Source organism: Plasmodium gonderi, assembly GCF_002157705.1.
Source record: "Plasmodium gonderi DNA, contig: Chr12, whole genome shotgun sequence".
In the NCBI taxonomy this organism is placed as follows: Eukaryota; Apicomplexa; class Aconoidasida; order Haemosporida; family Plasmodiidae; genus Plasmodium; species Plasmodium gonderi.
The window spans coordinates 3,457,972-3,481,572 of NW_021628937.1; the positions used below are offsets into that span (position 1 = coordinate 3,457,972).

At 25.6% G+C, this 23,601-nt stretch overlaps 4 protein-coding genes across 4 annotated transcripts; 2 read left to right on the forward strand and 2 right to left on the reverse strand.

Annotated features, from left to right (window-relative positions):
* Positions 1 to 193: 193 nt before the first annotated feature.
* Positions 194 to 2,446, reverse strand: PGO_127170 (bromodomain protein; the record flags this gene model as incomplete). Its single annotated transcript, XM_028689507.1, has 1 exon — positions 194 to 2,446. One exon carries the CDS (start codon positions 2,444 to 2,446, stop codon positions 194 to 196), a length of 2,253 nt encoding a protein of 750 aa, XP_028545308.1.
* A 3,852-nt stretch (positions 2,447 to 6,298) lies between these two features.
* On the forward strand, positions 6,299 to 7,795 carry PGO_127180 (tubulin epsilon chain; the record flags this gene model as incomplete). The annotated part of the gene is made up of 1 exon (XM_028689508.1): positions 6,299 to 7,795. One exon carries the CDS (start codon positions 6,299 to 6,301, stop codon positions 7,793 to 7,795), a length of 1,497 nt encoding a protein of 498 aa, XP_028545309.1.
* A 5,915-nt stretch (positions 7,796 to 13,710) lies between these two features.
* PGO_127190 (hypothetical protein, conserved) lies at positions 13,711 to 15,567 on the forward strand (the record flags this gene model as incomplete). Its single annotated transcript, XM_028689509.1, has 1 exon — positions 13,711 to 15,567. The coding sequence occupies one exon, from the start codon at positions 13,711 to 13,713 to the stop codon at positions 15,565 to 15,567; it is 1,857 nt and encodes a 618-aa protein (XP_028545310.1).
* A 3,056-nt stretch (positions 15,568 to 18,623) lies between these two features.
* On the reverse strand, positions 18,624 to 19,131 carry PGO_127200 (hypothetical protein; the record flags this gene model as incomplete). The annotated part of the gene is made up of 2 exons (XM_028689510.1): positions 18,624 to 18,794; positions 18,967 to 19,131. The coding sequence occupies 2 exons, from the start codon at positions 19,129 to 19,131 to the stop codon at positions 18,624 to 18,626; spliced, it is 336 nt and encodes a 111-aa protein (XP_028545311.1).
* Between the last annotated feature and the right edge of the window lie 4,470 nt (positions 19,132 to 23,601).

Here is a 23,601-nt window from a genome sequence, read left to right on the forward strand (position 1 = left end):
AGAACATTGTGTGAGGATCAGATTAGATAATGTATAATATGAGGTTACATACTGTGTCTTTGTATATACATGATGCATATCTACACAAACATAATATAAAAAAAGAACATATATAATAGAACATTATTTTTGTGTGAAATGTTTTCCCCATGGAAGAAGGCAATAGTTTACTCCTTCTTTATGTAATACCCTTTTACATATTATTTTGTTTACTTAAATTAGCAATTCTATTTTTCAATATTTTTTGAATTTTTTGTCTTCTTAAAAATTTCCTGTTAAACGAGTTGTACGTATATAAAAAGTTCCTCATGTCCAAATTATCAGTGTCAGATGATTCAGTAGAAAAATGATCACTACTTGTGTTGAAATCATGATCAAAATTTGCATCATTACACATGAAATGGGGGTTGTCAAAGTGGCTACTGGTATTTTCTCTCTTCCCACAGGTATTATCTATGGGTGCTTTATATTGCATTTCGGAGTTCCCAGTATTATTACTGGGTAATTGAGAATTGTTAACATTTTCAAAGTTCGTAATGATGGGACTTTCTAAATCATTCGTCATTTCGAACTGTGAGTTATCTTCTGTTTTATTCTCACTATTTAACACACCTTTTTTTGTATTTATATCTAAGTGTTTGGCCCTATTATTATCATTATAATGGCATGTTGCATTTTTTTCTTCGCGTTTATTTTTATTGTTTGTCAAATATAACTTTAACTTGTCGCAAAATTGGGTTTTGTTATTTTCATTAAGCATTAAGTTTGACAAATTTTTGTCCAAAGTTAGAACATTTTTTATGTGGTATCTTCCAACTCCCATTAAGTAATTTTTGTTATATGAAATTTTTTGGTTAAATTCATTAAAATCTGCTACATCTAAACCGAAAATTCTTAAATCATTAAAAGCAGAATAGTATAAATTTTTTGAATCTGCATTGTCTAAAATGTTATATATATTTGGGAATATATCAATGAATGCGGGAAGGTTTTCTTCTCCGATAAAATTCTTTACGCTTTCTTTATAATTTAGTTGTTTCATTGTTAATTCTTTTTTTTCAATGTTGTACGTTACAAAATCTGTTTCCGGATTACTGTTCTTATCTGGAGGTTTTACTTTTTTTGCAATATTTTCTCCGTTCATTGGGGGATTATCTTGAAAATTGTCTGTTTTTACTCTAGCACTACTTAATTCGTCTGAGTTGTTAAGATTTTCACTTAATTCTTCTGAATTGTTATTTTCATTATTGTTGGGTAGACATGAAGGGGACTCATTGTATGGACAGTTTGCTTCTTTATCAATGCTTGTGTTTGTCTTTTCATTGGTATCACTTTGGGCATTATTACTGGAAATGGATATAGTATGATTATTTGTTTCTTCCTCATTTGGCAGTTTAATCTTTTTATTTTTTATATCCACATTTGCAATAACCTTGCTAATTTCTCTTTTTCTGTCATTTTGGGTTAATTGTGAATAATTTTCGTTACAACAAGTTGGGGAATATTCCCTATTTTTATTTTTGCGCGAAACAGGGTCTCCAAAAATTACTTTTTGCAATGATTTACTTATATTTACATAGTTACATATAGTGGAATAGTTACTCTTGTTATCAGAAAGTACATTTATTAATAAATTAAAAATATCTTTCGATTTATCATTACTATTTTGAATTGTATCTAATACTTCGGAAAAATTTTCTTGTTCTAGCATGTTTTCTAGACTTCCGCATGTATCATCATATGCATACATGTCATTTATGGCATTAATGTTAAATGATCCGAATATATTATCATAAAAGTTATCATTAACATTCATAGTTACATCTGTTTTTGCTAAATTTTTATTGTTACTTTTTTTTTTTTTGCTATTAAGAGCATTCTTGGATTGATCTATATTATCAGTGTAATTATTTTTTAATTCTACATTTCCTTTGCTGGGTCTTCCTACCTTTCCTTGTTTTTTCGTCCTAAGATTTTTTTTATTTTCTTTTACGGGTGCTGTTTTTTCCTCATTTGTGTTCGTGTCATACAAGACATTATTTAAAATATCCCTATCCTCACTATTATATAGAAGGTGTATATTAACATACTTCCTATATATTTTTGGGGTAATTTTTTTATAATAATTTTCCACATTTTCCGCTATCCTGTGATATATAGTACTTTTGTCATTGTATGTGTAACAATTATTGATAATTAAGAAGAAATCCTTTTCGAATTCTTGAAAGTTACTATATTTAAAATTCTGAATTTTTTGTTTCATGGTGGTGAAATCCATTGGTTCTTTTATTATGTTTAAGTAATCGGGAACAAACTGTACATTAACTGGATATAGAAAAACCCTTTTCTTATCAAAAGCTATTAGCTTATTTAACAAATTCATCATAACTTCATTTTTCCTCCTTAATTCCTCAAGCTCATCATATTTAATTTTGTTTAAACTCATTTTGGAGAACAATTTTAATTGGAATGATAAGATAACAGAACTTTGTGATAAAATGTGTGCAATATGGAATGGAGCACATTTGTATGGATTATACACATGGATATTAACACATGTATATATTATCGTAAAACTTTTTCAACTCTTGTACTTGTTCGATTTATTTGTTTATATTTTCTTCCTTGTGAAAATACTTTTAACACTACAAATGAATAATCGCTACTATGTTATATTCATCCATTATTGGTGTATCAGTAAAAACTGGTCATGGTCAAATGAGTATGTGGTCCCTCTTTTGGGGATTAAATCACATAATCAAAGCACTTCTTTAATTATGTTGTGTTATGTGCTTATTTCACAGCTTTCATTTATCGAATTTGATGATGCATTATATCATGCAAATGGTCGGGGAGAAAAAAAAAGTAAAAGAAAGCATAAAGATTAAATAATGCAGCACAAAAAAAAAAAAAAAAAAATAATAATAATAAATGGTAACAAATTCTAATACATTTCGTGCAACATTTAAAAAATAGGAAAATTTTCAACACTGTGAAAAATATGTTTTATGTTATTTTTCTATGTAATGGCTCCTTTTTATAGTTTTTGATTGTAAACTTGTTCGAGTATATTGGATGTATAAATATACTCATAACTATTCATCATATAATATGTATGTTTTTAATTTATTTTGAAAATTGAAATATTTTCCCTTAACTTTAAAACTAACAAACTATATTTTATATTTCATACAAAAATAAAACAAATGAGAAAAAATAAGGAATAAATCATGTAAAGGTTTAAGATATAAAAATTCCATCGTTGTATGATCCAATTTAAAAAGGGATGTAAAAAAAAAAAAAAAAAAAAAAAAAAAAAAAACACAGAAAAAATCAAACTTTGAAAAAAGAACAAAACATTTTCATATATAAAAAAGGAAAAATGTATGAGAATGAGAAGTAATATCAAAAAAGTTGCAAAAAAGTAGGGGTGAAAATTTTCTGTTAAAATATTTAATAAAAAAAAAAAATTATGTACACTAAAGCGTACTTTTTTTAACATAACAATCTTCTATTAGTTAATTTTATTTTATGTTTTCAAATTTTGGGAAATTTCTGTAACACTTTTGGTATAAGGAATTTAAATACCTTTGATTAAAAAAATAAATGATATATATTTGCTTAATAAAAAACGTTATTATAATTAAATATTCCAGAAATGAAACATTTTTCAAATGAATGAGTATTAAATATATATGCTTGTACGTACAATTGTTATATCAATTTGATATTTCTCTCAGAATATGGTCAATTGGGGGACTCTTTTAATGTGTGTTTATGAATAATTGTATATGTGTATCGTAGAGTTATAGAAAAACATACCCATATAATAGTAGCAAATTCTTCACAAGTTGTGAAAAAGACAATTTTTTTGCTAATTAAAAATTTATAAAGTTGGCATATATAATAAAAGAAATAAAGTAAAATAAAATAAAACTGTGGTGCTATAGGTACCTTTTATCTTTAAGAATTAGAAATAAATGTGATAGACTGTCATGACAGAGAAACTATAAAAGAGCTAATTCATTTTTTTTATTACCTCTTTTTACCTTTAAGAGTATCGTTCCCATTCACTTAGATAATATATACAAAAAAAAATTTGTATCTTTTCTCTTGAATGTGAAAACTAACAGGTTCATTTTTATTTTATTTTATTTATTTATTTTTTGCTAACGGAACATTAATTTAACACATGATAAAACGATACATTCACGCTAGTTTTATTATTTTGAGAGACCTACATGCAACGGCGACTTAATGTGATAAATATGTATAATAGCTATTGTATGTTTAAAAATAAAAGCGTAATTATAATGTGTATAACTATATGGATAATAAAATGCTCATTGGACAAGATGAAGTAAAATCTTTAAGTAGTAACATGAAAACATCATATGTTATCTGCTTGAATGGCAAATTTTATGCTTCCCCCTTTGATAATGTCAGATAGTGCGCGAGGCATATCTTCCAATTTGTAATATAAGTTATAATCACTTTTTGAAATTGCAAATAAGAATTCATGAGGACATGCACGAGTTATGATTAAACGGAATACTTCACTCATTGAAACCCATAAAATTACCCACTTCAGGTGAGCGTGTAATAAGTATATGATTTTGGTTTTAATTAACACGCGGTAGTTATAATAGAATATCTGAAATTCGAAAAAATACATATGTACTGTTTCGAAAAGAGGTCAGCAATTGTTAACATTTTAAGAAATGCTGTGCCCAGTTTGAAGGAAAATCAGGTACAACATGGATTATACATTTTGAATCGGGTCTTAGAGTTTTTACAATTATATGCTTTAAAAGCGACACATTAGAAGGTAATGATAAAGGTGTTACCTATCTACATGTTTTTTTTTTTTTTTTTTTTTTTTTTTATTATTCTCACATATTCATGAATCCATGAACTTATGGAATTGTCAAAAAGTGAAATAATGTTCGTTTGTGCACATACATACATATATACATATATATCATTTGTTCCAAAAAGCACGCGTTTTTTTCACAAGTGTGATACTTTTTTTATTCATTTGGTTTAAAGTGCTAACAATTAAGTACTTTTAAAATAATTTTTTCATAGTGCTTTTTTCTCTTTTGAAACTGACAAAAGGATGGAAGGAATTATACATTGGTGTTCTTTTTTTTTTTTAATTTATGGTAGCAATTCTTTTATTTTTGCCAATTATTTCACTTATTAGCAAGCACTTAAGCAATCCACTTTATGGATGTGTAGAGGAAATTTTGTTCCACTTGGTGTTTTATAATCTTAAAATGTTTTTTAAAAAAAAAAGTTATTTTTTTTTTTGCGATACATGTAAAGTTCTGTTTTCTCTGAACTAAAGATTCCACCTCATTTTGGTTACCACATTACCAATGGTATGTATATGTCTCAAAGTTTTAGAATGTCTATCTTTCACAATGTAGTTTAACAAACATGTCGTGAATTATATTTTGTAAATAAAACTCTTCTTTTTGAGTGAAACATGTGAAGTGTTAGGTATAGAGGTTTCTTTTGTAAATAATTTTTTGAGGATTTTCGTTTTTTTTTCTACCAAATGGAGAGTAGACCGGGGGGCGGAAATTATGTTCTTCTTGAAATAAAACAAATTAATTGTGCCTCAATGGGATCGCTTTTAAGTGACCCCAAGTAGATAGAAAAATTGGGCATTATTCATTATACATATATATATTTTTTTTTTTTTTTTTTTTTTTTTCTACATTTTGTTGTGATAAAATTAAATTTACTTCATTGTTAAATTATTTTTGCGATGCTACATTCATTTTTTATCAAAAACGTCTTGTGATGTTTCTATGTCACCATGAGTTTTAAAAAAAAAAAAGAAAAAAAAAAAGAATGATGTGCAAAATGTTTTGTCTTTATTCGTTAATGCTTTTTAGGAAATATAATATTTCACTAAACAGTGTGTAATTATGTAATTGTATTTGGCAATGAGAATAAAGGTCCCCAATTATTAAGAAAAAATGGGGATATGCGAATGAAAACTATATCTTTTTAAATGTTATACGAATATATACAACTGGGTTTGATGCGCTGAAGACATAAAAATGTGAATAAAGAGAAAAAAAGAAAAGTGAAAAAAATAGGCATTCATGGATAGCAAATCAAAATAGTTCATAAAAAAAAAATAAAATATTCATCGTAGAAAAAAAAACAAAAGAGAAATGCATTTAGACATTATAAAAATAGTCATTCTTATATAAATAACAAGGAAAAGAAACAATTTTCTTAAAAAATTATTGGCTTAAAAAGAAGAGTATAGTAATACTCCATGGTGCGTGAAATCCTGTTTTTGCACGTTGGACAATGCGGTAATCAGCTAGGACATGAATTTTGGTCTGTAGCAATTAAGGAACAATTGAATAAAAAAATAAATGAGAGAAAAGAATTAATAGGAAAATACAGTTTTATGAACGATTCTGTGACTTCTTTTTTTGAAAATGAGAGTGAAAATTTTAATTTAAATAAAAAAGAAAGGTTAAAAGCACGAGCTATATTAATAGACACAGAAACAGGGGTAGCAAATGAAATTATGAAAAGTTCCCTTTCTTCCTATTTTGATGAAAATAACATTTTCACTCAGCAATCGGGTGCGGGAAATAATTGGTCTCAAGGATATATGCATTATGGAAGATTGTATGGAAATTTAATCGACAATATAATTAGAAGGAACGTAGAAAAATGTGATTCTCTACAATCATTTTATATCACATCATCATTGGGAGGTGGAACTGGTTCTGGTTTGGGTTCCTATATTTTAGAAATGTTATCCGATAATTACAAACAAATAAAATTTAGCAATTGTGTATTTCCATCAGCTTGTGATGATGTAATAACATCTCCGTACAATAGCTTTTTCGCATTAACAAAAATTCACGATTTTTCGAATTGTGTTTTACCCGTTTCAAATGATGCATTATTAAACATTTTAAATAGTAAAAAACTGAAAGATAAAGAAAATGACAAAAATGATTATTCGAAGATGAATAATATAGTGGCTAATGTAATTGTAAATTTAACAAGTTCTATGAGATTTGAAGGTTCATTAAATGTAGATATAAATGAAATATGTACAAATTTAATTCCCTATCCCTTTTTTAATTTTATATTATCATCCTTAAGTCCTTGTATAGAAACAGAAAATATTAGAACATTTGATCATTTATTTAAAAATGTTTTAAATCATAATAATCAAATGCTTATAGCGAATCCGAAGGATGGTCTTAGTTTATCTATGGCATTTTTAGTTAGGGGTAATGTTAACATTTCAGACGTAACTAAAAATATATTATTAACAAAGAATAATTTGAATATTTTAAGATATAATAAAGATGCTACCAAAATAGGCTTATGCAATGTTCCTCCTTTAAATCATCCGTATAGTTTATTGTGTTTAATTAATTCGTGTGAAATAAGAAATACGTTTTTACAAATTTTAGAAAGATTTAATAAATTATTTAAAAGAAAGGCACATTTGCATCACTATTTAGAATATTTAACTATGGATGATATTTTAGAATTTAAAGAGAAAATACAGAATTTGATTTTTGAATATAGCTATATTCAGAAAAATTCATTTTGTTCACCTAAATTTTTAAATAAAAATACAGTCAATATTTTAGGATATGATGTATGTGAGGAGGAAGATACAAAGAACGAAACCCCTACTACAGAAGAAAGTGCATGTCCTCATTATTTAAAGTATAATATGAACAAGTATGATATGAAAATCAACTGGTTTGATTTTAAAAACAGGCCTATTGTTTAAGATACCACTGTGAATTCAAGGTTTGTATGTTTTCTTACCACTTTGGACCCATGCTGATTAGACCTGCAAAGCGGATTTACATGTAAGCTCTATTTGTGCGAATTGGATTAATCCCCCTTCATTTTTCCATTTAAATTTTTTAAAATTTTACACTTTTTAGTAATAATACCCTTTTATTTCGTAAAGTTATAAAAAAATTCCGCTTTTTTTTTAAATATGAATAAATATTTAAAGGATAACACTTAATACATGAGAAAATGGATGTGGCATTGTTGTTCCTAAGAACAAGAAATTGCAACAAATAGAAGATGCTAAAGTTAGATGGTGCAAATGTATATATATAAATACTTATGGGAGAATGTGAAATTCTTCTCGATTTTTAAAGATTAGCAATAATGTGCTTTTTATTCTTCCTTGTTTTTATATATAATAGGTTGGTGTTCATTGGAATGTGTCGTATTTTTAAAACATGTATTAAATAATAAAGATTCTTCTTATTAAAGGTTAAAAATGTATTATAATTAATTTTTAGTAGTGGCTTATCGTTTCACTTTTCATTTTAAGCATGCTTAACTATTTGTATTATATGCAGACAATTCATATAACAAAAAAAAAAAAAAAAAAAAATATATGGAAATATAAAAGATAAGTTAAAAGAGGGTAAAAATGGGACCAATCTAACCACACCACCCAAAAGAAAAAAAAAAAAAAAATGGAAAATACATGAAATGTAAAAAGTTCACAAAAAGCTTAAAATGAAGGATAAAATAATTGAAACATATGTACAGCTAAAGGAGACCCTAAAACGCGAAACATAAGTCCATTTAAACACTTAGATTGTGAGATAAGGGGTGTAGAACAAATCCAAATTAATTAAATAATTTCAGTAATTATTATGATTTAGTAGAACAAGTTAAACATAACTAGGTTAATATATAAATATATTCTGTAGGCACTAAAAATGTTTTTAAGTGTTTATATTACTAAGTGTGTAAATGTTTTTTAAATAAAAGTATATTCTTAAATAACAATTCTGAAAGTATACATTATGTGTTCTACACAACTGTTTTTCTGCATGCATTTTTTTCATTTTTTATTCTATTTTTCCAAATTTTTGAGAATTAACAAATTTTGTAGTTTATAATATACCTACGATAATTAAGCATAGACGATTTTTCCATTTTTTTAAAATACTCTTTCAATGAGAACTATTCAGTGATGCTTTCATTACACATGCAAGTGATAAAAATACGTATACATACAAAACATGTATCAAAGTTTAAATAGCATAAAAATTTTGATGTTTATATATTACTTCTAAATAAAATCTGTTTATCAAAACAATTTTGATATGCATAATGCATTTATTTTTCATCTACAAAGAAATCTTATAAAAAAGAAAAAGGCAAAGTGTTCATCACCAAATTTTTTACTTATTATTCTTTTTATTCTGAAAAAATACGCACAATTTTTCTTTTCAAAGTTGCAAAATAAATGATATTGCGTTGTATTCAGACAAAAAATTTTGAAGTCCTGCATAGGATATAATTTTTATTCTATCTAATATCGAGATCTTTAAACTGGTTTTGGATCTGGGTTCTGATCTTGTTCTTTCAAAATTAACTTCATATCCTATAATTATCTGAAATATCCTCTACTATAGAAAGTATAAGTAAAGAGAGAGAGAGAGGGTGCTTAACTGTCATTAGGAGTTATATATATTAGTGTGATTATTTATTTAACAAAAAAGCTATAAAATATGGTTGAGTTAAGAATAAATTCTTCTAGGCTCCTAAGTGAAGCCACACCTCAAGCATCTTTTAATGGATCCTTTTTAGTTGAAGGTATTAATTCCACACTTGATGAATTACGAAGCAATGCATCTTCACTAAGTGCAACAGTCAGTAATCTTGGCGAGGGTTTCAGTACAACAATAAGTTCTACATTACAAGCTACTTTGGGAACAGATATCAATGGAACATTTGGAAATGACACAAGCTCAGGAAGTGGAAGTAACTTTAGTGAAAATTCTAATTCTTCTTTGAGTAATATAATTAGTAAAGTACTTCTGAGTTCCAATTACAATGAAACTGCTGGAAACGCAACAAATGTTACTGAGGAAGGGTCTAATAAAGCTGGACTTTATATTTTATTGTTTGCGTCCTTTTTATGTATTCTCGCATGGGGATATTTACTATTAACAGTAAGGAAATACTTATCTTTTTCAAAATTTATATTCATTTCATTTTTTTTTAAAATTATATAAGCATAATTATATTAATAAAACTACAATTACTTTTTGCGTTAATTTTTAAAATATAATTCAGGAAATATGTTGTGAAAAAAAGAAGAAGGATCCAGAGGAAGAAGCATTGGAAAGAATGTTGAAAATGCTAAATGAAGATATAGAACAAGAAAATGATGAAAGTAATGAGAGAAAAGGGAGATCACGATATAGAGAGGTATTTAGTGATGATAGTGATTCAGATGGAAACAATGATGTTGATAATAGTGAAAATAACGATGGAAGTTCAAAGAACAGTGACGGTGATATACTTGAAACAATTTTTTAATGTAGAATACGTATTGAGACGTTTTTTATAAATTATATTTATCATCATGGATCCTATATTTTTACACATTATAAAGTATTCATACAGAGAGTGATTAAATGTTCAACATTTTTTTTTTTATCATTGTGATATAAATAAAATAATACATGGACCTATATTTTTTCTCTTTAATTATACATATACCATTAAGAATAAATAAGTGTTTCCTTAAGCATTGAATATTGATTGTTATCATTTTGTGTACAGTTTTTATATGAATAGAAAATTTCAAATGATGTCGCCTTATTCGTATTGTTCAAAAATATTAGTACTTTTCGTAAAAAGTTGTGCATTAATTTATATAAAAAAAAAGTGTTTTTTGCAATATTTTAGAAATTAATATGCATAATAGAAAAATAAAATAATTTTTTTATTAAAAGAACCTGTTAACAGACATTATAAGAAATAGTGTTACGTTTAAATATCAGTTGTCAATTTGACAATTAGAATGTGATGGACATTATATCGTCTTTTGTTCAGTACATGAGTAATTTCGTCCTAATAATAGAGACACGTATATGCATATAATAATTGTGTCTAGGACTTGTTTTGAGATACGCGGAGCATGGTAAAATTATTTTAATTATACATTTAATTAAGAAGGAAAATTTACATAATTTTTCTTTTTTTTTTTTTTAAAAAAAATATATTTATTTGATTAAAAAGGCCATATTTAAGGTTATATTGATAAATTTTACAAAATATGTAATTCAATAGAAAAGAAGCAAGCGTTATAATTATATTTTCTGTACGCATAATGATTCCATTCACATGGATTATGTAAAATTAGCGCGGATGTAAGAACTAAATGCAGCAGGTAAAATTGACCAGGTGAAGTGGTTATGTTAGGAAAAGGTATGTCTTTATTCTGTTCATAAATAGTACTATTACTGTAAAATATTTCTAGGATGAATTAAAATAAAACATGCATTACAAGTGAAATGTTATGAAATTCTTCGCGAACAATTTCTTCATAGTCAAAACTGTTAAAAATATGCTATATATGTATTAGTGAGTTAATTATAATTTCCTATTTTTGACGTAGATAAACATATTAATAAGAAGTCAATTAAATTAATTTATGTAAGGCATAAGAAGACTCGTTTTTTCTCATTCTAAACTTGTTAAACAGGAACCCATTCATGATGAAAAATTTTGCACATCACCATATTTGCACATTTTTTATTTCGTTTTATGTGTATTACTATTTTCGAGTGACTACTGCTTTTATTCCATTTATTTATTTTTTAAAAATAGTAGATATATACACACTTCTGAGAATTACGTGATAAATTTTTTTTTATTACGTAGAAAGATAAGTTTACAGAAAATGTGCTCTTCTGGGTTTTTCATTTAAATATATTTTTTTCGCGTCAAAGTTTTACCTTAATATTTGATGCAAAAATATTATTTATATTTATATAGGCTGAGCATTAAGCGGTGTAAGTGATGTAAATGATGTAAATGTTTTAAATGACATAAAATTTGATCATTATTCAAAAATAACAACTGTTTCATTTACCTGTTATAGAAGGGACAATTATATATTCCAAAAGATTATCCACTTTTACAAATATGTAAAGTTATATTACAATAATTGTATGTTTTTAAGTATTTGTAAACATATTAATGGTTTCATATTTTTCTGCCAAAATTATGTCATTCTTAGTATACTTTATTTGATAAAGGTGAGTATAAAAGTATTTTTCGATTTCATATTGTGTAAAAAAAAAAAAAAAAAAAATTGCATAGTATTATACATGAAATTCTTTTTAGTGAATCGTGGAAAGCTATGTTTTTCGCGTTGTTATTTCTTAATTTTGTTTTTAGCTCAAATTAATTTTTAAAAAAATGAATTTATAAGAGACCACATAAGTTAAAAAAAAGTGAATACTAGAGTTTTATAAAATATGAAACGTAACTGTTCGAGGGATAGATCACATATAAGGAGCGATGTGTTCTTTATTGAGAAACAATCTGCCATTTCAAGCTGTGCAGAAATATATTTTCTCGCTAGTTATGAAATTTTTTTTTTCTCCTATGAGAACTATTCTGCAAGCATATAAAGAATTTTAATTCCCCGCACCATTGCGTACGTTAATAAATAAATAAAAAAAAATCATTACATGATTAAAAACTTACATTTAATATATTCTAAAATGAGATAAAAAATTAATTTATGACTTTTTATTTAAGCTTAATTTTTTTTAATATGAAAAAATTGTGAATCACAAGCCACGGTCTATTTAATGCCACACAAAGAAAAAAGAACGGCAATTTTTCTACAAGTAAAAAAAAAAAAAAAAAACATGTATTTTAATCATTTTATGCATAAAGTCAAAGATTTTTTATAAATACACTTTTAAAAACATTTATTATAGAGTAATAATATAAGTTCTTGTTCTTTGCATACTTAATTCGTAATGCAATTAAATGTGTCTCTTATGCTGTAACAAAAAAAGAAAAAATGTTAAACTTATTTAAACTGAAGCATTAACACGTGTTGGTCACTTTACTTTTGCATTTCTACATGTTTTAGTAATTTTTCTCTGTTTTATTTAACTTATAGGATTTCATAGTTTAGAATAAAAATTTTAAGAACGTCCATAGGTGACTATTTTTATAGAACATTTTTCAAAAGTATTTTAATATAATTTCAGATGTAAATATAGTTAATAAATAAATTCCATTTATTTTATGCTGTTACATTATTGTTATAATGATTTGTTCCTGTTCATATTAAATAAGAACTTTTAACAAGTACACAATAATTAAATGTGTAAAAAGGCAAAAAAAAAGAAGAAAAAAAAGATTGTTTTCATATTAAAAGTGAAAAATACTGTTAAAGAAACGCAAGCGTTGTGCTTAGAAAGACAAAAGGTATAGAATTATGCTTCTTGTATGAGAGTCAATTTATGCCTGAATAATGAAGAACTAAAAATATATAAACATGAATGTAGAATAGGAATGTAGTATTAGAAGCATTCTACCAAAAAAAAAAAAAAAAAAAAAAGACGTGAAGAAATTAAAATTTTTGTAGGAAAATTTAGCACATTCTCTCGATTTTAAAAACAAGTCTTAATATTTCAGTTTCCTGCTGAAACTTTATTGACTTTAATTGAATATATGGTATTCATTTCAGTCAATTTTTTGTTGTTTATTTTATTAGGTGTGCTAAATGTTTTATTTTAGGAATGTAAGGTGAACAACACTAAATATATACTTATAATTGTAGTATTTATGTTTATAATAAAATTGCGTTTTATTTTTGTTGTATTCTTTATATATATGAAGCATCTAAAAATGAAAAATTTCTACAATTTATCCATAGTCCTATTATATATTCACATATATTTTATAAGGAATAAATATGTAAAAAAAGTATTCTTAGCTGAAAAACAACCTGATTCTGATTCAAAATCATATTATGAGAAAGACGATAATGATGATGATAATCTTGATGCTGCTATAAATCTTTTGTCTCTTAAATATACAGAACATAAATCAGAAGAAGTGGGTGCAGTTGTGGAACAAGAAGAATTGGGTGCAGTTGTGGAACAAGAAGAATTGGGGGCGTTTGGGGATGGAGAAGAATTGGGAGTAGCTGGAGGACCAGAAGAAGTGGGTGTAGTTTGGGAAGAAGAAGAATTGGGCGCGTTTGGGGAAGCAGAAGAATTGGGCGCGTTTGGAGGAGCAGAAGAAGTGGGAGAATTGGGGGTACTAGAAGAAATGGGAGAAGTTGAGGGGTCAAAAGAAACGGAGTTTTATATTCAGAACAATAGAAGAAAAAGATTATATGCAAGAAAAACACAGTTTGATGTTATAGAAACTAAAAATGACAAGGAGACCGAAGAAGAAGCAAAAACCAAGGATCAAAAGGATGAATTACCTGAAAATGAAACAAGCCCAAGTGAACCATTATCAAAAGATATACCAGAAAAAGAACAGGAGAATGTGTGTAACCCTGATTTAGAAGAGTTTAGAAGCGTGCTACAGGAATTGCAAGAAAAAGATACAGAATTAGATATTGAAACAATAGAGGAATATTTAAGTGTAGGGGTGAATAAAATAAGAGAGATTTCTGAATTACACAAAGAATATCCTTTATATTTGGGGAAAAAAATTGATTTTGTAAATATTCGTAAACCTTTTGGGATCGAAGAGGAAAACACTGGCGATAAAAGCGAATATGAATTACAGGAAAGGCTATATTTTGATGACTTCTGTTATATGCCATTATTTGAATTTTTAAATAATACAAAGATTGAAAATTTATCTCTTACAACTGTATATTCTCTTTATAACAGAGAAGGCATTAATCACTTTCCATGTAGCAATTCACTGTTGAAATATCTTAGTTTAAAAAATCCAGAGTTTGATATAGAAAATTTTCTAAGAGTTAATGTAGATTTGTATCTATCACAGGAAAAGTGTGAAGTGTGTAATTTTGATGATCCTAAATTTCGTTTAATAAAAGAAAAAAATGTAGAAAATAAATTTGTAATTAAAGAATTGGTGGTGGCACATTCTACGAGGTCTTTAACTTATGATGAAAAAAGAATAATAAAAAGTATAATTTTTCACCAAATTAAGCACATATCACACATAAAAAGTGCATTAACTTCGTTTGCCGAAAAAATAAAAAAAATTAAAAGTGATTCAAGAATTCTTTTTGATTATTTTCCTGTACATAGAAACTTTTTATATAAGGATGATATTCTATGCACATGTCTACATTATATAACATGTTATAGTATGGTATTACTTAAACCATTATATGACAAAGCTGCTAGAGGACAAAGCATAAGCTATAGGGAATTTTATATTGTTTCTGTTAAAATAAATTACATATTTGCTCAACTAGAGTTTGTACAACATAATTCACATCTGTATCAGGTTTTCTGTAATATTTATAAAAACATGAACCCTTTTTACCCCCGTTTGAAAACAGTTGACGATATAACACCTATTTTTAATTATTTAACAGTCCGACGTCAATTATTTTGTATACTTTTTAATATATCTAAATTTTTTTCAAAAATGATATCTTGTGAACAAATAGCAACTCATTATGAACTAGACATTCATCCTAAACTTTTAAAATTACTTTTTTCAGTAGAATGTACACATAATAATGCGAAACAACTGCTTAAAAGTTGAATATGACATATATGCCTTTATATTTAGGATTTATATAAAAATGAAATATAAAAACGTTTATGTATACATGTACTATTTCTTTTCTTTGTTTTACATATTATTCCTTAACTTTCTTAATCATATTATTATGAAATGTATGATGAAACGTAAATTTTATTATATTCTATTTTTATAAGAAAAATAAGACAAAGTTTGTTTCCTTTTTTTTAATTTTTTTTAATTTTATAATTTATTATACACTCCAGAATTTTCAGCGTTTTTATAATTTTTCCAGAATTGTTGTTTTTCGATTTTAGTTGTGTGTTTTAAATTTAGTACTTTTTAAGCTTTCCGTATGTATGTAGTTATGTTTGTGAACACATTAATAAACATATATTTTTCCTTTAAGGGTTACGTTTTATAAGATAAAAATTATGCCTAGTAGGAAGAAGAGACATTAATTAAAATGTTACAATAATAAAAAAAAAAATTTATATGGTAAGAAACATGTGTGGGCCATACCTTGTGTATTATTTGTATTTATAAGACTATTATTTTTTATATGCTACGCAAGATATCACAACTGTCTTACTATTTTTATTTGTCTGATGTGATACATGTTTAAAGCAGGCCCAAGTTGGGTTTAAAATTTCATTATTGATATGTGTAATGGAATAATTCTAGTAAAACTCTGTTATATTATTGTGGTTATAAAATATTATACAGTCTGATCCCACTATGATATATTTTATTTAAATGAAATAATAAATGGAATTCTGTAATTTGCGCAATTAATAAAAATAAATCAAATTAATACTTTGATCAATTAAGCTTTTTTTTTTTATCCACTTTTTTGTTATATGTATTTGTAGTTTTATAGGGATATAAAAAAATAAAGGAACAGTTGTGTAAAAAGAAAATTTTTTTAAGGTTAATAGGAAACCTATATGAATATGCATGAACATATCTCTCATGAGGACATCAGTTTTTATCATGAAAAAGTAAAAAATACGAATATGTTTTCTACTTGCACACAAACATATATGAAAAATAGTTATCAATATGCATTATGTGTGAGTCACTTTTTTTAAAATAAAGTGATATAAATTGTTGTATTTCTATCACAATTAAGAATGTTTTGAAAATATTCCTAGATCTTAAACATATTAATGTATGTCACACTTTTCGTAAGTTGCATAATGACGAAAAAGCTTCATCTTTCTATGGCGTTAAACAAATTAGGAAATATCATTCATTAGTAATATTTAAATATGTGTTGGCTGCAAAAATTTATACAAGAATGTTTGATAAAAAAAAAAAAAAAAAAAAAGAGGCAAAATTAAAATATATGTGCAAATATATCTCTTGTCCTGCATATTTACTTTTTGGAAAAACTCAAATTGTAAATATTTTAAATGCGTTGAAGAAGTTAGCAATTAAGTATTTATGCGTGTTTTAAATTACTTGGAAAAAAAAACATCACACGCATATTTTTTTAATTTTGGAAGGCATTTTTATGATTGCATTACACGTAAAAATTTAAATGCAAATTGGCGTATAAAGGGATTTGATATTACGTTTAAAGCTCGACAAAAATAGGTAAAACATGAGATTAAAGTGTTTTCTCAATGAAAATTTATAAATGTTGGGGGAAAAAATTTTGTGTTTGTAATGAGAATGACAAGAAAAAAAAAACAGCGTTTCAGCATAAGATTATGCAACAAAATGGTCTTTCACAAACCCACAGAAAAAAACAAACTAAATTGATGTGAAATTTGAAGAATTTTAAAAGGAGATCATTTTATAAGAAAAAAAATACCTTATATATAAATCAAGATTTATTCAGAAAAAACAGGTTCAAGCAATTATTTAGAAAGGAAGATAATTTGTAAATATAAATTACATTTTCGCTAAGATTAATGCAATGGGATAGACAATTTTTACATTAAAAGGTGATGTTTATCAAAAATAAAATTCATATAATTTTCATTGATTTAGTGTGTTAAGAAGCTTTATCATTTAGACGTGTGAAATGAATGAAAATGGAAAGAAATTTTTTGAAATGTCAAAAGAAATTCACATTGGTCGAAGCTTTTTTTTTTTTTTTCAGTCTTACTAACTTCATATGTGCTAAATTATGTTTCAGTTTTATAACATTAAAATGGTTATATATTATTTCGGAAAAATGATATGTATTTGTTTTAGGAATATGTTGTGATAAAATTTAAAGGGTGGTACAGAAAGAGAAAAGCGTTTCGTAAACGTAAAATACGTGGCACTTCTTTATAAATATGAACCTGAAAAGAGAGTGTTATTGTAACAAACTTTTCTTATAACACACAAACTTCATCGAAAGTGAAAAGATTAATCATTTTGACATTATATTATGACTATCCCGAATGATGGTTGAATTTTGAGGATACATAATATTTATAATTATGTTATGCTTGAGAGCTCAGGTAAATATTAACAGCATTATAAGTTTTTTTTTTTTTAAGGGTGATGTCGTGGAAAAAGACAATGAAAACGTAAAATATGGGACAAAATTGTGTAATGAACATTTAGATAAATGTAAAGTGTAATGCAAAAAGAAGAAAAAAAAAGCCATTTAAATTTTCTATGAACACTTATCATTTATGTAGGTCCACATTAAAAACCAAATGGAGGTAAGGTGGCAGCATGGAAATATCTTATTAAATATTTCTAATAAATTTTCATGTTTATGCAGCTTGTGTATTTGTAGCTTTAAATATATATATATGTACTATCGTGCGAAAATTAATAAATATAACATAAGAACTCGAATGCATGACAAAAATTATGGTTTGAAAGGGAGTTTAATAATTGTGCAGTTATATATTAACTTCGATTGAAATATATACATTGGCATATATAAAAAGGATAAACTTAGTGTATACATAAAATACAGAGTATATTAACATATTAAATTATTCTGATAGGAAGAAAAGCTTTATATAACAAATGATATTTATGTGATCAATTGCGTGATTAATTAAAAGCCATCGCCGCTATTTTTCAGACACAGATGTGATAGGAATTTCATTTATTTCAATTTGTTAATTTTCGTCCGAATTTTCCTTTTCTTCCTTTTCGTTTTCTTTTGATTGATTATTTTCTGACTCTTCAGTGGTTTGCTGAGTTTCATCGTAGTATTTATCATCATCATCTATTAGTAGAAAATTATTACATCCATCGTTCGATGCCTCATCCCCTTGATTAACAGGAAACTAAAACCATAATTAGCAAGATCAATTGTGTATTACATATATGTATATGTATAATAAGAAAACGTAGATATAAATATGTAAACATATTTTATAACAATAATTGTTATAGTCATAATTAAAAACGTGGCAATGTATTAAACTGTATTGAAAGAATGCGATTTTTTATTCTTACTCCAACGGTTAAAACTATTCCTATATATATAAATAAAAGAGTAGTAGCTAGGGTGAATATAACTGCAGGATTTGAACTTATATCTTCAATTGATGCTACATTAGGCAATTCGTTACTAATGTTTTTTAAGGCTTCACTAGCCAAAGAACTGTTGTTGGAAGACATTTTCAATAAGGATAACTTTCAAGCAAAGAAGGATTAAATAAAAAAGGAAAGTGAAAAATGATGTGAAATATTGTTAAAGTTTTTCCTCCAAGTATATATATATATAAGGCTGTTCTATATTATTTATACATATGTTACACGATTGTATTAATTCATAACAAAGCATTGTTTGCCAATGCAATTTATAGTATTATTTGTTTTTGTTTTTTTTTTCACAAATAAAATTGTTAGATATATGGTTAAAAACAAATTTGTAAAAATCAGAAAAAATATTTTTGTTTTATTAAAGTAATAAATGATATGAATAAAGCTGTTTTAATATATTTTTTGTTAAATGATAAAAAGGGAATTTAATAAAAACCGATTTATATGCAAAAATTTATAGAAATGCATTATTTTTTTTTTTTTTGAATTTTAATTTTATTAAAATAAATTACCTCTATTAGGGGAAAAATTAAGGATATGCGGTTTTGTAATTACTTTTTTTATAATTTACAGATTTAAACTGAGAGAATAATAATAAAATGCTAAAATAAATTTACAGTTAAATTTTGATTTGATTAATATTAGGAATATATAATTTGTATAGAATAATTATTCGTTTTAAAAAAAAACAAGTTAAAAATAGACGGATAAAAATAACATTTTTTTTTTTTTTTTTTTAATGTAATAGATTAGTTTGGGTATATTAATATTTTGTTATTTTTATTTTATTAATATTTCTTTTAGTCTTTTTTTTTTTTTTTTTTTTTTTTTTTTTTTTTTATACATATTTTATTATTACAAAAAAAATTTTATTGAGTAAATATGTATAACTGTGTTAAATATGAACATTAATTTTCTCTTCAATTCATGATTATTTATAGAACATAAGAACAGAACTATCTGTAACTAATAATTTTGTTATATTAAAAATAAAATTTTAGGATTAAGTGTACAATTATGTAAGGTACAGATCTTTTTAGATAGAGGTGCAATATTAGTAGTTCCTTGGGGTAGGATATTTTCTTGGTGTTAATTCAGATTTAGTTCATATTATGTGCCTTCTATAGGAACCATTCATTTTATTCATAGATAAAAAAAAATTGTTTTTATAGTGTTGTTGTTTTGATGTTTTTCACTATAATAATTTTGTTATAGTTTATATTAAAAATTTTAAGAGCATCAAAAATAGGATGAAAAAACGATGTGTTATTTAGGATATGCAAATTGAAGAATTTAATAACGATGTTGGTTCTCATGTAAAAAAGAGCACCAAAAAAAAAAAAAAAAAATATAATACTAAATTAAACAGATATCTGAGAAAGGCATGCAAAAAATTTTTATAATGCACTAGTAAAAGGTCAGTAACATTAAATCTAAATTAAAGAGATGCGTAGAATTTGAAAAATGTGAACGAAATTCAAAATATGTAAATTATGTAAATATGTAAATTATGCAAAACATGTAAATTATGGAAAACATGTAAATTAAGTAAAACATGTAAATTATGTAAAACATGTAAATTATTTAAAACATGTAAAATACGTAAAATATAAAATATATGCAAAATAAAAGTATAAAGTAAATAAATGATATATTAAAATTTTTAGTAAGTGTGGATTAATTTGTTTATAATATTGCCTTTTCACTGTTATGGTATTTTTGATATATATTTCTCGCAACTATTTAGTTTATTGTTGAATGAACGCAAACAAATACAATTTTTTTAACTGTTCTTATATTTGAAATATATATATATATATATATATATAATAGAATTGAAACACACTACGGACAGGACAATTAAGTAGTTATGAACGAGACACAAATTACAATTTGCAAATGGTTCTCTGTAATTGCACCATTCTTTTGACAATGGGCAGCTAAAAATAAGAACCTGCTTGGTGAAAGGGGGAAACACGTGAACATACATGCATAACTGAATAAATAATTTTGTCATTGAGGTAACTCTTAATAATTTTACTGAAACATTACGTATACATATGTCTTAACTAGCCAGTCATTTAAAGTTCATAATGGTATAGAGTCATAAAAAGAATATGCAAGGATTTTTTTTTTCCATTGTTAAGTTGAAATTCACTCCACCCCCTGTCATTACATGTATTAAATGCAAAATTTATTATGATAAAATTTAAGGGAGATTAGTAGAGAAATCTTAAAAGTTACATTTCTTTATTGAGGGGTGCAGAGTTCTGACTTATAAATTACTATATAGCAATACTTTGGGGGGGAATAAAATTTGGAATTATTTTTTATTATATAGAAATGTTGTAATTTTAAAAGGTTTATCATATTCGTTTACACCATAAAGACATTCATGTATTAATATATATTGAAGCCCTATTCATTTAGGTATTAACACATTTTACTAGGTACACTCTGTAATACGCACGTAAAAATACATGAAATGATCTATTTTATTTTAATGTGAATATAAAGATTCTGGGCACCACATTAAAATATGCGATTTCACAATTTTTATTGTATCTATTATTAAACAAATAAAAAAGAACTCTTAATAAATGTAAAATTTTTTTCCATGTGTTAAATATAAAATTGTGCATTACTATCAGTGAACACGTTTTTCAGCTTATAATAGTACCATGTGAATTGACTACTATTTTTACCTAATTAAAGTCATTTTATACTGATATGCTTTTAAAAAAATAGAAATAAAGAAAAATATTATTTCGTCTGTTATGTTTTTATTTTTGATTGAAAAAAAATTTTCCCTATAAGATGGGAAAAGGTATGTTTATTTATTATGAACTTTTTAGTTCATCTACAGAAGTGTGTATGCATAAAACAAACACTTCAAATGTGTGACTTTTCCCTATATTGTCATTAATTCACTTAATGCGTTATGGATCATCAGCAATGCAAAAATAATTTATTACGTTCTGTGTTTTAGTTAAGTTTCTACGATGCTAATGAAAAATTTGGGTAATTTCATGGTTTATTTAATTAACCCCTATGTGCACGTATGTGGCTATTTAGGTATGTACATAGTAAAATTCATTCAGGTATACAATAAAACACGTCATTCTGTGTAAAACTTCACAGAAATGATCTTTTTAATGTATTTAAAAGAAAGTGTTTTTTTTCACGTTATGGTGGTGTGTTATATGAACTGAAAATATCCTCTTAAAAGTTTTGTGGAAAACTATATGTGAATATTAAAATATAATGAAAATTTGCAGTTACAGTTGGGTATTTTTTGACTGGTTTGTTAGCCATTTAAACGGCTCTGTGAATTCAAAAAGAAAAAGCTTGCATAAAAATATTTCTTTATTTAAATATACCATAATATTTCTGAAGCTTACATTGATATGCTATTTAAAGGATATTTCTAAAACTACTTTGTCATGAGTGTTTCATTATAAAGCTTTTTAAACATGTACTAATTTGGTGCGGATTGTCAAAAATTTTGTCTTTTATTAAGGAAGATAAAACAGTTCACATAAAACAATAATTACTTTATTAATTTTTGTGCGATGTGAAAAATTGTACAAGATGAATAAAATACGTAAAAGTGGTGAATAAGAAAAAGGGGAATATATATAACATTCAATATATTAGAACATGAATGATCAATGTTAATGAATTTTCCTTAATTATGCATAAATCTTTTTGCTTCAATAAAATGTTGTTGGTTTATTTTTTTCATGCTGACAAGATGCAGAGCGCGTATATTTTCGCAAAATATTCACTTAAATTGATAAAGGGTTAGCAGGTAAGTGGGTGGGGCAAAAATAGATGGAGCTATTTGACGTCATAACCTCTGTAAATTATTTGTACTGTGGGATTAAGCAGGTGAAGTATCCTTCCAATCATATCTTTTTTTTCGGTTGTATAGGGGAATTGAAATTTTTCATTCATAAATAAATTTTTCGAGAGAACATTTCTCGACTTGTGAATTAATTAAAAAATAGAGATATCACACTAGATTTTTTTTTTCTGTGTTCTTGTTTTATAATTTTTTCCCTTTAAGAGATACAATCATTGAGTGTGCACATTGTTGATCTGTTACAGCAGCTTTTTATACGTATATGTTGAATAATTTTTTTTTTTTTTCTCTTAAACGTTCTTGCATTAATATGAATAAATAAAAAAAAAATATACTTATATTTTGTATATGATTTATTTGTTTAAATTTTAATATGATTAACCTCTGTCAAATTTGGTCATATATTACTATTTAAATTTGTAGTTGCATGTGCCACTGCAGATGATAACGAACGGTTGCCTTTATTTATGTACTTATCTTTATTCACTTTTTTTTTTTTTTTTTATGTTTTTCTCCTGAGAGATAGTTATTAAATATTTGTTTTAAAATCTGTTCTTACAAATAAAATTTATATGTTTCTACTTTCATTTAAGTTTTCCTACTTTTTTGAGAAGAAATAATTTCAGCCCACTCACAAGTGGCATGCAACTGTATAAAAGACTGTAATTGTGAAACTCTTT